The sequence below is a fragment of the Dendrobates tinctorius genome, unplaced genomic scaffold, assembly GCF_039654945.1.
Source record: "Dendrobates tinctorius isolate UK_male_01 unplaced genomic scaffold, ASM3965494v1 ptg000133l, whole genome shotgun sequence".
Taxonomy (NCBI): Eukaryota; Metazoa; Chordata; class Amphibia; order Anura; family Dendrobatidae; genus Dendrobates; species Dendrobates tinctorius.
Window position 1 is genome coordinate 9291483 of NW_027361801.1, and position 18063 is coordinate 9309545.

General features: G+C 42.2%; 1 protein-coding gene across 1 annotated transcript in view; it reads right to left on the minus strand.

Moving 5' to 3' along the window:
* Window positions 1-18063, minus strand: part of LOC141048088 (sodium- and chloride-dependent neutral and basic amino acid transporter B(0+)-like) — a 49875-nt gene that overhangs the window by 4364 nt on the left and 27448 nt on the right. The window contains exons 7-13 of the mRNA XM_073543470.1: window positions 16437-16577; window positions 14539-14767; window positions 13875-14000; window positions 11677-11795; window positions 7234-7333; window positions 6766-6875; window positions 6486-6653 (exon numbers count right to left, since the gene is read on the minus strand). Of these exons, the coding sequence (XP_073399571.1) occupies window positions 6486-6653; window positions 6766-6875; window positions 7234-7333; window positions 11677-11795; window positions 13875-14000; window positions 14539-14767; window positions 16437-16577 (993 nt within the window). The remainder of the gene's footprint in view (window positions 1-6485; window positions 6654-6765; window positions 6876-7233; window positions 7334-11676; window positions 11796-13874; window positions 14001-14538; window positions 14768-16436; window positions 16578-18063) is intronic.

Here is an 18063-nt window from a genome sequence, read left to right on the forward strand (position 1 = left end):
GGAGGCACTCCAGCTGTGGTTCGCTCTGACTGGCGTAATTCGGGCTGACTCATGTGCGGTAAAGGGATGCTGTGGTGCAGTGAGTCTGCTGCTTTAGCGATTTCAAGCTTTGGTAACTCAATGTTTATCTCCTCAGGAGGGGTAGGTGGCACATCATTGGGGTTTGAGCATGGAGCTAACAATACAACTCTTCTCCACTTTTGGGTTCTTTGAACAAGCAGGGCTGCAACATGCTGCAATGGACAACTCTAGTGGGTGCTCCCTCCTTCTGTTCAGGCTGAACTTCATACACCGGCCCATCAAAGCCAACCCGTCGTGTCACTCAGTGTGGTGTCCTTTCCAACCGGCTTTAAAAATTTCCTTGGGGCCGCTTATTCTGGACCAAGACTCGGTCCCCGGGAATCAGAGCTGTCCCGCAAATAGGTGGCGCTTCATGGCACTTAAGTTCCTGAAACTTCATCTGCACCAGTTGACGGAGTGTCTGCAAACGGTACCGGTGATCCTTTACCCAAGAGGACACCACCGTCTGTGGGTAGTCCTCCTCCAGCTCTGTAATCTCTCATCCTTTTCGCCTGAACAAGAAGGTGCATGGCGTGAACCCTGTCATGCTGTGCACTAGGATATTGCACACCCACACCAGTTCTGCCACAAACTCAGGCCAACGTATCTTCCGGTCTTCTTTCAAAGTGTGTAACATCTGGGTCAATGTTCGATTGAAGAGTTCACAGGCCCCATTCCCTTGAGTGTGATAGGGAGTTGTTCTAGACTTCCCAATACGGTACAAACGGTGGAGTTTTTCCATAACTCGCCCTTGGAAATGGGACCCTTGATCGGAATGAATCCTTTTTGGGCAACCGTACAACGCCTCATCAATTGGATTAGTCTCCACTGCCAGACCGCTCTGACCAATATGCATCTCTCCTGATGAACCCGCAGTAGGGGGAAACGCGTTGAGAGTGTGCGGACTATATCTGAGGAAAGATGTTATCATGGACCTTATGGATATCATTATGAAGGAGTATATATTCACAAATAAGTACTGTTTTTTTCCCCACGAATGGGTTTATTGTTGTCAGTATCTGGTGATTTAAACTAGGGGTACGATATATATCTGATATCTGGAGTGGCTGTAGCACCCCTACTAATTTATACTGAGATTTGAAAATCTGGTACATTCAGTGGTGTCTTTGTTTGCTTTCATGATTTCTGACAATTTGTTATCAGATAAGCTGTTCCTGCTTACCTACCATTGATTCATCATTGTGTCTAATAGGCAGTTTTTATCTGGGTACTTGATGTGACAATTTTTATATATACTTCATATACATAACATAGTAGTTTTGGGAAAGGGCATAATTTGCTACAAATTTATATGTAACTGGTTCTACTGTGTGTTAGTGTTATGCATCTATTCAGACTGTCTGGACTTTCTACCTTTCCTCACATGCATATATGATTGTATAAATCTACTTTACTGCATTCATGAAGATATTCTAAGCAAATGGATACAGGCCATCTGGCCCTCTGTTTCTAATCTGTCGTCTTATAGGATGATATAGGAGATTAGGGACAGCCATCGCACGAGCAGGGGCGCCATTCTCGTATTTCTTAGGGTGCCAACCTCCGCGCCTAGGTAGGTGTTCAAATAGTCATTTTGTATAGGGCCAGGTCACTGTTTTCTTCACATCGGCTGAGTGAAATTGTTATCAGATGGTAGCACGTATTATCAATTTTTATACATCTTCTTTATGTTCATTTCCCCTTTTTTTCCGTTTTTTGAGGTTTTTGGCAACAATAGTATTGTGAAGTTTTTAACTGCTATGATTCAGGTTTTTCTGACCACATGATTGGATTGGCAGATTCAGCTGCTTAGATTTGGTTTGACTGCTATACCTTATCTCTTTCCAGCAATACAATAGCAAGTTTTTTACTAGGCTTTATAATAGGGGACATCTGTGCAATTTTATATTGTTATTTTTGTACTTAATAAAAGTTATATTTTAATAGGGTTTTTTCAGTTAGTCGGTTATAGGTAACCCTTGTTCACATTACACTTGTTAGTTGGTGTCCAACCGTACACGCAGATGAAATCTCAACAGATGGCCTGTGCAGCTGATTCGGTGGTCTGATCTCTAGTTGGAGTTACCACAGCAAACTTGGTGAAATGGTCAGCAATCACCAGATAATGTTTGCAGCCAAGATGCGCTGGTCCTACAGTCAGGTAGTCGATCATCAAGACTTCTAAAGGGGTGGAGGTAACAATGGTCTGTGTTGGGGCCCGTTGTTCTGGGGGCTTAGCCAGCTCACAGCTTCTGCATTGTTGGCAAGCAATTTCCACCACATGCCTCAGTTGTGGGTGATACACCAATCTCTGTAGCCACTGGAACGTTTTCTCTGCATTGAAGTGAACCGCTTGGTCTTGAGCCTCAGTGGCCACCACATTGATCAACTTCTCCAAGAGCACTACTTGCCAAGTGACTCCCACTTCTCGCAACAGCTGCACTTTCAAATACAACAATCAGTCTCTCAAGCAGAGTCTTTCCCATTGTCCCAGAATCTGCAGAGCACCTGTGGACAGCGCATTCCTCTCCCTCTTCCGATGTCTCCTGTGCTGGAGCTGTTCAGATTAACATCTGGAACACCTTCCGTTAAGGGGTTTGTGGGCTCCATTGGTTAACAAAAGGTTCCTGCGGCTCATTAATTAAAAGTTGCCCCTTCTCCTTCAGCACATTCATTCCCAGAGTCATTACGGGTCCATGACCGGCATCTCCTGTGATCAACACTACCCCTTTGCGGTCTACATCGTTCCCACACACTTTAATCTCCATCCAGACCATCCCTGCGAAAGGGATGGGCAACTGATTGGCCACTGTTAATCTTATTACTGGTCCCCACTCTGGCCGCGAGAACTCTTGAAAGTGTTGTCTGAAGATAGCTTCTGGCAAAGTAGTCATTTGTGACCCAGTGTCGATCAAGCAATGCACCACTCGCCCATTCACCGAGGCCCAGACTGTAGGGCTCGCAGAAACTATATTTTCCAGACTTCCTTCCCCCCTTGGCTGTCTTCCCGCCTCTGGGCTGCTTCTCTCAGCTGCAGAGCCCACTAGTTTAACTGCTGCCTTGATGGGGGCTGTCTCCTTCTCGCGCAGCCTCAAGCAGAATGTCCTGTTTTGCCACAATTGAGACACATCAGTCCTCCTTCTGCACCAAGTGGTCTCACTCTCTGATCGAGTCTGGCAGAAAGGCGAGATCTGGTATCACTTCTGTCTCTGATTGAAGTCTTCTCTCAGTGGCTCTTGAGATGGAAAAGGGTCTCTCCGGAGACTGGACCATTCTCTCCGCATCTCTTGTATCTTCTTTTGGATCGCTCGGGCCCACTCCGGCTCTGTTGCAGGCGGGGTAGGTATTTCATTGCTACAGACCAACCCTGCTAGGGCCGTCACCCCTGCTTCTGCTCTCTTACATGCACCTCCGCCCCGACCTCTAGAAAGGTCATATGTGGGCTAGCGCACAAGCGTTCTTGCAATGCCTGTTTAAGGGGTGAGTCCCTAAGACCCAACACAAATTGATCCCTCAAAATTAGATTGACACGCCCCAGAGGCCGTGGGTTACTCGGCACCGGGCCCGTTTACTTCAACGGGAAATGTCACAGTGGAAGTGACCCAGTCCGTGGCCTCAGGCAGTCATGTAAAAGGGGCAGAATTGATTAGGGATAAAGTATATGAAGTGATTTGTGACGCCATCTGTGGTTTCTGGTCAGATTGACAAGCGCTGCAGTGTTGCTTCTCTGGGACAGATGTGGTGGTGCAGCTGAGATGTAGAAGCTCTCCACAGGTGGAGCTGTGGTCCCAGGGCAGATGAAGTGAGTTAGTAGCTGGTGAGGTAGTGTGGCGTGGAGGATGTAGCAGTGCTGGACGAGAGGAGCAGAAAGAATGTGGAGGACACAATTGCACGTAGTTCAATGGGCTTTACTCACAGTTCTGTCTGCAGTACAGGTGCCCGCTTCGGTGCTGAGTCCTCTAGGTGAGGGGTCCAGCCAACTTCCAGATAAGATGAAATGCACCTTTCCAGCTCTCACTGTCAGTGTGTACCTTTCCTGGCCGTCTCCAAGCAATATGCTGCTTAAACTCCTTCTTTCCACTCCAGCACTTCACAGTTATCTTCTGGGCCAGCAGCTGTGAATCCTGTTCAGACAATGCCTCACCGTCTCTGTGATTCTATATAGCTGCCTTTCCAGTCGGACTAACCGTGGTAGGGGCAATGGTCCATAAAGTAACCAAAGCTATCAGCTTGCTAGTGGCACCCTGAAGAATGCGATCTAGGCTAGGGGCCTTTCCCTTTGCGACCAGTTTCTCCCTCCACCTGGCCTATAGTCAGCGTGGATAAGGGACCCACGGGGAGTTCACTCCAGCCGTGTCCAGAAGAACCTTCTTTCCTAGGGAGCTTCCCTTGTATTCCAAACCGTCCAGCAGCCTCTAAGCAGTAGAGCTGCTGCAGACCCATCCTTCTCCTTCCCTCCCTCAGAGGGATCTCATCTCACTTTCTATCCTGCTCCCACTCTAAGTTACGCTCCACCCACCTCCCAGCACTCTTTGTGTTCCAAGCACGGAGCCATAAAGGGTGCTCTGCTACAGTACTGATGTGTGTGAGGTGTGGGTGTTGGAATCTGGTCGGGTACACTCACCTTACCTGGTTGTGGGATACCACACCTCTGGGTGAGGTGCAGTACCTCTATGGCGACTGGACCCTCAGGGGCGCCACAGTATCAGGAGGCCCCACTCCCATGGTTCCCACATCTCCCCTTTTAGTAATGTGTGCATGCACTTCCTGCAACGCGTTGATATATTGCATCACCGTCTCCTCTTCTTTCTGAACGCAACAAATAAAAGCATGCGCAAATCTCCAACGTTGGTGGGGTCCCCGCGCATCTTCTCCAAAACCTGTACCACCTTCTACAACATATTCCGCTCCTGTGGAGGGCGGAACATTACGGAACACTGGGCCTCACCGTCTAGTGCCATTATCGCTATCTCTGCCTGCAGCACCGGGGCCATGAGGTGAAATTGCAGCATGCTTTTGACCCATTCAGTCCAATCCCACAACATCATGTTATCTCCCATGAACTTTGGGATGTTACTAAGCATTGCCTCCAATGGCAAACTGGACCTGGGGGTACCCATAATGGACTGGTCTGCAGCATTTGTGTCCACTTACTGTATCCTGCTGACTACGTCAAATGTAATAAGCAGGTACTGGGATGCAGTAACACAAATGCTGCAGAGCAGGGATTAACTATACTTAATTATCCAACAGCATCAAACTCTCGCAGGGAGATAGCAGGGGAAAAGGAGTACAAAAACTAAACTGAATAACGGTTGCTAAAGTAGACAGTCTTTTTATAGCAGTTCCCTTATCGTGGCTCCGCAGCCTATCACTCTCGGAAGGTCTCGTGGGTAGTAGAATGCCAAATGCGGTTGGTCAGAACCAACAGGTCAAACACACACACATGGTATATCGTATAATACATCTACCATCTATATATAATAGGTCAGCAGATAATTACCATAAATGTGGGCCCCTTGAAGAAGAAAGGTCCAAAACGCGCGTCAGGGCGGACGCGCTCATCCCGGTGTGTGGCACACTCCCCTGCTGCTGCTTACATTTATGGTAATTATCTGCTGACTTATCTGATAATGTCTTGATTACCGCATATGTGGAGAATATGGGAGGCTGTGAGCAGTCAATGGGGCTGGATTATTGCGTATATATCAGTGAGGATGGATTGTGGTAATTATCCCAGCTGTCTGTATATTTATGATTATATAATGGTGCCCATATGTGTTAATAGTGGAATTTTATCCACATTATACTAAACTACTACAGTATGTTCTGATGTATTATTGGTATACATATTTATTTGGATGAGTACGTCCCTTTTTGTATGTGCTTGTGTACTACCGAACCAGTGAGTGTTTTTTCTATTCCCTTCCCCTAATTATCCTGTCAATTGGGTTTTATGTATTTTCTATGACAATAAAATTGTGATTTTTTTACTATATTTTTGGCCTTGTAATCACCTTTTTTTTTATATGGTCCAAATGCGGTTGGTGCAGCGTCTTGAGGTGTCCCCGCCCAACACACTGTCCTGCTTCTGACGGCAGCGAGCAGTCTCCGGTTTTACCCACTGAGCCCCTAGTCTATGTAACTGTGGAGCGATATGATCGAGCTCTCCGCAAGGTTCCACGTATCTCTCTGAGCAGCCGCCGTCACCCGAATAGCTGCGCTGCAATGCTCTGACCGGCATGCGCCTTCCTGGCTTTAAACTATGTCTTCTCTGAAATGCCAGAACATTTCAGAGAAAAACATACTTGGTTGTAATCGTCCAGCAAGACTTTGATTCATGCTGTTCAGATTGGCTTTCTGTATATATATTATACTTTTGAATATACACTTAATTAAAAAGAACAGTTTATGTAAGAACTTACCTGCCATAGTGTTCCTTCACCTTTGCATAATTTTATTACAGCCAATATGGGTATCCAAATAATGCAGAAAATGATCATACACCACCCCAGGGCAACTCCCCAGGTTGGGTATTCAACGTCACCATGCTTTGGAGAAGTGAATGTGACCAAGGACCAAATCAGAATGGCCTGTAAATATGATAGAAAGAAGTTAAATGAACAGATATTAATGTCTATCTATCTGTCTATCTATCATCTATAATTATGTCTATACATGTGTTTTTGTAATATATGGGCTTACAGTTAACAGAAGAGGAGTGATAAAAAACCAGCATATTCTCCACCAGAGCCAGAAGGGCCAGCTTTTCTTTCCAATCATCATTTCAATATCTTCAATAAAACGATTACCACCTATACATAGGAAAAAAGACATAAAAAGCTCCCATCATTATGTATCCTATTCTCCTCATAACAGACTACATCAATCATAATAAGTGTATTATCTGAACAGATATGGCCGTCTCTGGTTACTCCCTAATAGAATATATACACATTACACTGAGTCCAAATACTCCTGAAATACTCTGTGCTGACCTCTTAGCCAACAGACTGCTCTATATCTGATATTCACAGACTAGATAAAACAATTCTTCATATAATGAAGTGTCCAAGTCAATATTTATTTATTCACTTGTAACATTGAATCCCATTTAGTCTTGTTCAAGTTTAGAGAATGTATAATCATTTCTGTAATTTTTTCTCCCTTTACCATAAATCCAGCAGATCCCGACCAGTTCTAGAATGGCAGCAATAAGTATTCCCCAGCCAGCACAGAAATAATCGATCAGATCCACCCAATAAATGCCTGCCTGTAAAAAGAAAAAGTGCTGTAAATAACAGGGAGTCTAAAAATAATGGAAAATCTATCTACAGTATCTATTATCTATCTGTTATCTATCTACTATCTATCACCTATTACCTATCTTCTAACATCTATCTATCTATAGTATCTATTATCTATCTATTATCTATCTACTACTTATCTATCTATTACCTATCTATCTACCTATCTAGTGTATATACTCAAGTATAAGCTGAGGCACCTAATTTTGCCACAAAAAACGGATTAAGCTTATTGACTCGAGTATAAGCTGGGTATGCATTGTCCCCTCATCCCTGTCCTGGTATGCACAGCTCCTCCGTCACTGTCCTTGTATGCATAGCACCCTATCCCCTATCCTTGTATGCATGGCTCCCTCATCCCTGTCCTTGTATGTGTGGCTTCTTATCCCCTATTCTTGTATGCATGGCTCCCTCATCCCTGTCCTTGTATGTGTGGCTTCTTATCCCCTATTCTTGTATGCATGGCTCCCTCATCCCTGTCCTTGTATGTGTGGCTTCTTATCCCCTATTCTTGTATGCATGGCTCCCTCATCCCTGTCCTTGTATGCGTGGCTCCTTATCCCCTATCCTTGTATGCATGGCTCCCTCATCCCTGTCCTTGTATGCGTGGCTCCATATCCCCTATTCTTGTATGCATGGCTACCCCACCGCTGTCCTTGTATTCATGACTCCCCCATCCCTGTCCTTGTATGCATGGCTTCATGTCCCTGTCCTGATATGCATGGCTCCCCCATCCCTGTCCTTGTATGCGTGACTCCTTATCCCCTATCCTTGTATGCATGTTACCTATTTAAAAAACAAATATTCTACTTACATTGCATGCGCGCCCTCGATGCACCTCGTTCCAGCGCCAGCAGTGCCGAGCGATCATGTGGCCCCGCTCATTAAGGTAATGAATATTCACTCCACACCTATGGGAGTAGAGAGGCGTGCATATTCACTACCTTAATGAGCGGGGCCACATGATCGCTCGGAACCAACGAGATGCAGCGAGGGAACGCAGGAAGGTGAGTAGGAGGTCCTCTGGAAGGTGGCGGCTGCGGGTGTCACTGTGCTCGCTATAAGAGAAATTAATATTTTCTAACATCAAACTATTATCTATCTATTATCTATCTATAGTTACTATGTATTATATACTGTATATAGAGTATCTATCTATTTATCTATCTATATGAAGCATTCTTGCTTTGTAGCATTTGTTGCACATCTGCCTAAAATGATTGATGAAGGCTCGAGCCCTGGAAGCTGAAACACGTCAGGACTTACATTGACTAAATAGTTTTGATACATTTTTTACTTGCTAATCATTAATTCTTGTAAATTAGAAGATGAAGTTTGGTTCTGCTACTTTTCACATGTTCGTTATTTCACATTGGACAAACTGTCTGCTATCCGCTGCCCAGACTGTGGCTGTATTATCATCATAAGTGATTTCTTGTATTACAGCTAAAAACACTGTTGGCGAGTGTCATTTCATCAAAAGATTCTTATTATATATAGCTATGATCCTACACATAAAAGCGGTTATTTTTACTATTGTATAAATTCTGAAATCTGGAAATTTATTTTACTGATGCATATATAATAAGTCACCACCAGGTGGCGCTCTACAATATGTTTTGTTGCACCACAAGCCCTTCAAAAGAGTATTCTTGAGCAAAACCTCTTTCAGTCTGTCAGTGATTTGAGACTGGGATGGAAGTTTACCTTCCAACAAGATAATGACCCAAAGCACACTGCTAAAGCAACACTCGAGTGGTTTAAGGGAATACGTGTAAATGTTTTGGAGTGCCCTAGTCAAAGCCCAGACCTTAATCCAATTGAGAATCTCTAGTCAGACTTTAAGATTGCTGTTCACCAGAGGAAACCATCTAACTTGAAGAAGCAGAAGCAGTTTTGCTTGAGGAATGGGAAAAAATCCCATTCCAGATGTGGAAAGCTCATAGAGACTTATCCAAAGCGACTTGCAGCTGTAATTGCTGCAAAAGGAGGCTCTACAAAATACTGACTTTAGGGGTGTCAATAGTTATCCATACTGAAGTTTTCAGTTATTTTGTCATATTTGTTGTTTGCTTCACAATAAAACGAAAACCAAATGTTCACAGGTGTAGGCATGTTCTTTACATGAACTGATGCAAACCCTCAAAAAAACCAGGGAAATTCCAGGATGTGAGGTAACACAAACACGATAAATGCCAAGGGTGGTAAATAAGGCTTTAATACAATGTCCATTGAAATTAGTGTGCTTTCCCTGCGATGCAGAAGCATGCTGGATAGAGATGGGCTAACCTGCAGAAACTCGGGACCGACGATTTCGGCCGAACATTTTTCAAAAGTTCGGTTCGGGTACTAGAACGGTACCTGAACTAGTACCGAAACCCAGAACCCATTCAAATGAATGAGAGGCCTGAACATTGTGTATTTCCTAAGGTGTCAACTGTGCAACTGTGCGAGAAACACCAGCTATGATGGGAGGTAAGTTTGTTACCACTAGTCAGAGTGCTGCCGTCCCTGAGGGTTCACCACGCCATTTTTTAAAATTATTTAACTAACTCATTTAAAAAATGGTCCAGGGTCCCCCCCACCATTTTTGCAATCATCCAAGCTAAAGCAGACAGTTTGGGACTGGTATTCTCAGACTGGTAAGGGGCCATGGATATTGCCCCACAGCATAAAAACATCAGCTCTCAGCCGCCCCAGAAATGGCGCATCTATAAGATGTGCCAATTCTGTCACTCTTCCCAGTTGCCCTGGTACGGTGGCAAGTAGAGTAATAGTTGTGGGGTTGATGTCAGCTTTGTAATGTCATCTGACATCAAGCCCACAGGTTAGTAATGGAGAGATGTCTATAAGACACCCCCATTAACTAAGATTGTAATACAGACACAGCAAGAATGAAGTCCTTTATTTGAAATAAAACTACTCAACACCATATTCCTCACCTGTCTGATGAGAAGATACTCCATATCTGTCCCATGACAATCCAGATGGTTTGGAGAACGGTTACATTAGTGATGTGACCGCTCTCCACGCCAACTAGAACACATTTAGCAGAGCGTGAGAAGCTCTCCCTGTGACTGGCAGTAACCTCAATGACGTCACCGCTGGGCACAGGCATTCAGTGCTTCTCACGCCCTGTTCAGTGTGTTCTGGCTGGTGTGGAGAGTGGTCACATCACTGATGTAACCGCTCTCCAAACCATCTGGATCATCAAGGGACAGATATGGAGTATCTTCTCGTCGGACAGGTGAGGAATATGGTTTATTTATTATTTTATTTTACAGTAATAAATGGGTAAAAGAGAGTGAGGATTTTTATTTCAAATAAAGGACTTTATTTTTGCCACATCTTTATTACAATCTTATATATATGTACTGATGCAAAACCTCAAAAAAAAAAGTGAAATTCCAGGATGTGAGGTAGCAAACACGAAAAATACCAAGGGGTGTAAATAAGGATTTAACACAATGGCCATTGGAATGAGTGTTTTCCCTGTGATGGAGAGACATGCTGCGTAGAGATGGGTAAACTCACGGACGAAACTGAACCCCATTCAAATGAATGGGGGGTCTGAACATCATGTTTTCCCACGCTGTCATCTGTGTGACATCGTGAGAACACTGGCTTTGATCGGTGTTTGATGTGGCGGCCACATCTGAGGAATGGAGATAAACAGGAGCAAGAGAAAAAGAACAGATTTAAGAGAACAGCGTCATTTACACCAGAGAAAAAAAAAGTACAGCTCTGGCAAAAATTAAGAGACCACTTTCAAATGTTCAGTTTATCTGATTTTTCTCTTTATAGGTATATTTTTGAGTAAAATGGAAATTGTTCTTTTAGTCTATAAGCTTCTGACAACATGTCTCCGAATTTCCAAGCAATAGATTGTTTTTTTTTTCTGAAAATGAGAAATGGTCAAAATAAAAAAAAACCCAGTGCTTTCAGACCTCAAATAATGCAAAGAAAACAAGTTCATAATCATTTAGAAACAACAATACTAATGTTTTAACTCAGGAAGAGTTCAGAAATAAAAATTTTGTGGAATAACCATGATTTTTAAAAACAGCTTTCATGCGTCTTTGCATGCTTTCCACACTGCTTATGGCTCAAAAATGTAAGCAGCTCTTCTTTGTTTGATGGCTTGTGACTATTCATCATCATCTTGATTACATTCCAGAGGTTTTAAATGGGGTTCAGGTCTGGAGAATGGGCTGCCCATGACAGGGATTTGATGTGATGGTCTCTTAATTTTTGCCAGAGTTGTATATGCAAGGGACAAAATTTCTTTAAGTAGGAAAAACAACCTTACCTCAGTGACACACACAATTCCAAGCAGGAAAAACATAATACAGGCTCCAACGGTGATTACACCCCTCATTTTCTTCATCACTTTGGGGTACGCATCATGTATGGTGGTGGTTATGGTTTCTGTCAATGGAAATGCATCATAAATTGAATCAACCTTCATTTATGATTATTTATTTTTACACCTACACCTGGATAAGAAAACAATCCAGTTGAATGAGATCTATATTCCTACATTCAGCTCAATCCATGAGTCAACATCTGTATGTTTTTTTTAGCACTGCTTTTTATTTTTACGTTTTCTATTTTGTATATTGTCTTCCCCAAAAACTACTGTCTGAGACAATTGTTCCTGACTTTCTCATCGTAGCCGCACCCGTTCACACGCTACATTGGCACACATTACTTGAGGCAGCGTGGCTTAACCTGTTAAAGGCAATAATTCACAAGCGATAACAGAACATACATGTTGTGCCATGTCCCTAATTATCCTCGCTGTACTGTTTCCCATATATTACAAACTAGGATTTGAGTCACAAAAGAGGGACATAAAATACATCTCATCATTCTTCTATTACTCTTACAGTAGATCTGTCACCAGATTTCGCAAAAAAAAAAAACATAGACCCAATGAGGTTGGTGTACTTGCTTTGAAAATGAATGTTAGAATGGCCCTGTTACCCTTTCACTAAAATTAGCATTTTATGAATCCATCTAACAGTAGGATCAAACTACCATTTTTTTCTCATCCTAGAAAATCAGTCCAATTATGCTAATCCCAGTCCGATCACAGCGTGATAAGGGGGCAAAAAGATTTTGTCAGGGGTGGAGAATAAAAAAAATAAAGTTTCTACAAGCAGTGTGTCTGTGAAAATCAGACCATACTCGGAGGGTGGGCTGAAGGTTTCCATGGACTCATAGAGATGAATGGCTGAGTGCATTCTGATTATAAATGATGCAGTTTTTTTCCTTAGCCAAGGAAAAAAAATTGGACGTGTGCATGGCCTCATTAAATAACATGAGGATGAATGCTGTCCGTCAAAACAAAGGATAGCATTTGTCCAATTATTACCATCGTGTGCAAGAGCCCTATGAGAGAGCTCACGAGTTAGATTTCTGTCCACTCAACCTGACGGTTGCAGGTTGTACTGAGCAGTGTGAGATCTCAGGTGCAGCAGGGACGAGGAACACTGAGGAGCTGTCGATCAGATGGAGATTGAATTTAAGTTTCTAAAAGGGTTAAACTGCCATTCTGATGAATTTTCAAAGTACACCCTCCTTTGGCGTGTGATACCTGGTGACAAATCCGCGTGAAGACCAGAGGGTGCATTTTGAGCTCAAAATATGCCAGCAAGCAATTATGTGAAAAATTATTTCAGACCTTTATGAAAATGTGTGTATAACATATGACCCAAAGGCGCTGCAAGTTTCAATGTGTACAATGTTGTAATACAGCACCCAAAGAAATCTATGGATGCAAATAGGCACACAGCTATCAGGGATGCAGTGGTAGCAGTCCAACCCAAACACTACCCTACCACGTAATACGTCACCCACAGAAATCTATGGATGCACATAGGAGCATAGCTATCGGGGATGAAGTGGTACCAGTCCAACCCAGACACTACGCGACCACAGAAGACGATATTAAGATTACAAATTATGCATGGTGGGCCGGGGGGGTGAAGTACAGTCTCAGATTTCTCATTCAGGCGCCGATGATTTAGTTTCACCTTGAGATTTATGCTATAGCTTTACATACTATTTTTTTACAGCCATTTTTTATGTTCAATTGGGTGTCATATTATATACGTTTTCTCCTCTAAAGCTCAAGAGAAAAACAGTATTAATGGCTTATTACCAACAACAAAAGTTACCAGCTAAATAATTATTTGCGGATCGTCCGGGACCCAAATAATGGGAAACGAGAATGCGCCATCGGTGGCCACTTATTCATTCTCTATGGGACTAATGTAACAAAGTTGAGCACAGTCCCTAGCTGGATCCGACCAATGGGAGCATTTCTAATACCCGAAATAAAGATCCACAAATAAACCCCTATGTTGTGAAGAGGTGATAAGTTTTAGTGTTGGGAATAAGCCGTTATTACATCTACTAGTATAAAATGTGTATATGGTATTGTATGTATATAGTGTGGACAATAAAAGGTGGACAATAAAACACATTTACAACTGTCCTCACCTACGGAGGCAAACTGCGAATCGAGACCGAGGGTTAGCAGCATGAAGAAGAACAGAATGGACCAGAGCGGAGCAACAGGTAACTGAGACAAAGCTTCTGGATAGGCAATAAACGCAAGCGCAAAGCCTAGAAAAAGGGAAATACAAGCAGGTTAATATTTTAATAATAATGTCATAATCCACAATTCAATGTCAGAAAGTCACAGGCCTAAACACAAAATATCAGCTGGCTATCATTAAATGCCTCCTCAAATAACCAGACATGTATTCCTGGATATTAATTGGAATATTAGGAAAGTGCGGAACTTATTTTAGATAGAAAAGAAGAATCTTTTTTTTTTATTCAAGGTTTTGCCTCACTACAGACAACTTCTGTTAGTTCAGACCTTCACATATTTCACCCCCCGATCTCGCAGATCCGTTAGCGCATTACATTAGTTCTGCAGCGGCCACTACAGGTCAAATGTAGCATTACACGTTGCCATTCCAATTAACAGCCATCTATGTAAATTGTGGACACAAGTAGTATCACCCGTGAGAGGCTCATAACAGTGGCTATATTCAGACCTAAGGGATATAAGGAAAAGAGTTGTCGCAATGAGACAACTCCTTTAATACATGAAATATATGGGTTCATTTGTCATTACAACTCATTTTCAGCTCACCTGAGTCTACTACATCCTTTACTTCCTTCTGAGCTTTGTAGGCCATGTGCCCCAATATAGAGAAGATGGCAAAGCCGGCAAACACACTGGTGAGGCAGTTGGTAACGCACACCATGATGGCATCGGCAAAGCAATTATTATGGAACTTGTTGTAAGATGACAAAGCTACTAGCCCGCCCCATGCTGTGGACAGAGAGAAGAAAATCTGCGTGGCAGCATCTTTCCAAACCTAGAATGAAGAAAATAAAATGAGAAACAGAAGATTTACACTTTTTGCATTTTTGTTTTGCCAGAAGGGTCCCCAGAAAATAATAGACCCCAGTGATCAGTTGTAATCCAGAAGGAAATGGCAACGGGTGTTCAATCCTCTGCAGCGCCTCTGCAGGAGACGTGAGGCATTGCAAATTGCCTATTGATATCTCTAGAAAAAAAACATCATTATTCTTTAAATTAGCAAGTAACTGAAAAAGATTCCAAGAAATTCTACTTAAATAAATCTTAATAAATTAATGTGATTTTTATCTAAAATGTGTTTTCCGAAACCTGATAGCTTCTTTTCTATTCAGATACCAAAGGCAATCTGCAGTAAAACTTGAGTTTATGGTATAATTTGCATATATGTCAATTCCCTATATTTACTTTATATTGAGAAAATTAGTTACATTGAAATTTTCATCGGCATCAATGGGGTTGTTCGGTTACAGAAACCCATTTTCAAATACCCTGTTAGGGAATTCTGAGTTAAAACGACCCCACACGCTGGGACTGAAAAGTGACTATAATTCATGCATAATCATCCTGGCTGGTGTCCTCAGTTTGCTTTCAGCTGCCTTCTTTGCTCAGATCAGCGTTATTTTCCTCCTGCTTCCAAGATGACTGCCACAGTGGCATGGGGAGTGCAGTGGTGTCTACAATGCTCCTTTTCCGTCTTTCCTGTGTTGTGGGATATGAAAAGCTGGGAAGAGGACATCAATATGAGCAGCGGAGGTAGTGGGAAGCCAACCGGGTGCACCAGGCAGGTTAACTATACATGAGAAAAATATTGTGATTTTTGAGTCCCAGTGAGAGGGGTCGCTTTAATACAGGAGGGTCTTTCATTTAGTATCCAAATCTCGTGGACAATGGAAGAAAATATGGTTTCTTGAGGACCTGTCCTATCCTACCTTACACAGACAACTCATTAATTTGGAGGGGCTTTGTGCTTTCTTTCTCCCAGGATCCTGCTGCAGGGAATTAAACACGTATTGTATGGTTTCTCCATAAGTTACAACTGGTTAGTAAAGGGTGCAGCAGGAGAACACTTTGTGATTTGCTTATTGTCATGTGACTCTTTTAACAAGTAGAGATTGTCTAATGGGTCGAACAGCTTTAAAGGGACTTTTTAATCAATTTTTTGCAACCCCATCTGAGAGCAGCATGATGTTGGGGCAGAGACCCTGATTCTAGCATTGTGTCTCTTGCTGGGCTGCTTGTATTTTGGATAAAATCTTTATCTGCTGCAGATCTAGCTGCTCTCTGAATGCTGAGCCCTGTATAACCCTGCCCACATCACTGATTGGTAATTATGTGTACACTGCGCATAGGCAGAAAGCTGCCAATCAGTGGTAGGGGTGGGATTACACAGAATTCATGAATATGAATGAATAATGATAATCTACTGATGATAAATCTATGATTTTATCCAAACTGCAGCTAGCAGCCTAGTGAGTGACACTTCAAAGAAATCAGGGTTCATGTTCCTATATTATGCTGCTCTCAGATTACGTGGCAAAAACCTGCTGTCAGATTCCCTTTAAGGCGATAAGGATCAAACTAGTTAGACATATATTATTCTAAACTACTCCTGAATTGTTAGCGTACATCTAAAAAAAGGACTAAGAACCATCAAAAGAACTCACTTCTGCATTTGAAAGTTTGGATATGTCTGACTGTGTTCCAATATAATAACTAATCCCCTCATAGGCCCCATCCAGCGTAGCTCCTCTTATCAAGAGAATCAGCAGGACCACGTATGGAAATATAGCAGTGAAGTACACCACCTGTAAAATGAAGCAAAAACACGGTAAGATACAATGGGACAGAAAGCTCAACTTGTCCTCCATTCACACCTATAGTAAAAATAAAACCTCTGCTAGTATTTGCAAAAAGGAGATTTCAGCTATAAAATATTGCAAATATGTTGTAGTATACCATTACGATGATGTTGTAGTATATCCTGGATCCACGGAAGAAGAAATTAGTCTGTAGTCTCAAAAATCCACTGATAACTTTAAAGAGCTAAAAACCACTTAGTAATGTGCCGCGACCTCCATTACATGCAGAGCTATAAAAAAAATCATCTAACTTTGTGAAGAACACACTAAATAATACAGAGAAATTCCCTGCTGTAGCAAACAAATTATTTACTGTTACTTTTATATTATTTTTATATTATTTAATATTATTTTTTTCGCAATCTTTTATTTTTCGTTTTACAGTTATGCAGAATATAATGATATTCTCCTATAAAAATGATATAAAAAAGCAATAAACAGTTGTACCGTCTGTAAACACAATCAAAACCTGAAGCAATGCCTGTAACTTTGCAGAGCAAAGTATTGACCCCATAACTGTGACTTGTTAATATTTAGTAGAAATGGCTTCTTTATGAGGTCATATAATTGTGTGCTCTAGACGACCCGGTGCTTTATGACGCCATTTATTTTAATGGTTTACCATGAAATGCATTTGTGGCCGCCTGTATCATTAACAGACCAATGACTTTATTGGTTTACAGTGGGATGGGCATTGCAGACGGTGCATGCGGCTCCTATAACTTGTAGCTTCATCTTGGATTTGTCCTAGAGATCTACTTGATGTGGATTCCATATCTGGTATGTTAATGGTATACAATATAATATAATGGAGTATAATATAGTTTTACCTTATGTGTAATTGACTATGCGCCGGAGTCAATTGACGTTCAGAATGACTTTCAATAGTGAAAAAAGATAATAATAATAAAAGTTTATTTCCTTTAAAGCTCTCATGTATAGGACACTTACTTGGCAATATTGTAATATACTGCTAAACTGTGTTATTTAAGAGTTTTGTGGGGAACGGAGGCTCAATGGTTAGCACTGCAGCCTTTCAGCGCTGGGGCCCTGTGTTTGAATCCCGCCAAGAACAACATCAGCAAGGAGTTTGTATGATCCCCCTGTGTTTGCGTGGGTTTCCTCCCACACTCCAAAGACATACTGATAGGGAATATAGATTATGAGCCCCAATGGGGATAGTGATGATAATGTCTGTGGTGCTATATACATATACTAAAGTGGGATTCAGATCTTTGTGATGTTAGATGGTTAGGATATGCCATTACTTCCTCAACTGATCGGCAAAAGGAAGATGGCATGGGACATGACGTGACTTATTCAGTTTCACAGACACTCCCATCTATAGTCCCAACTACTTTGACTATAACAACTATCAACAATTAAACACCCATACATTCCCGGCCTTCAGTTATTGCAAAGTTATGAATTT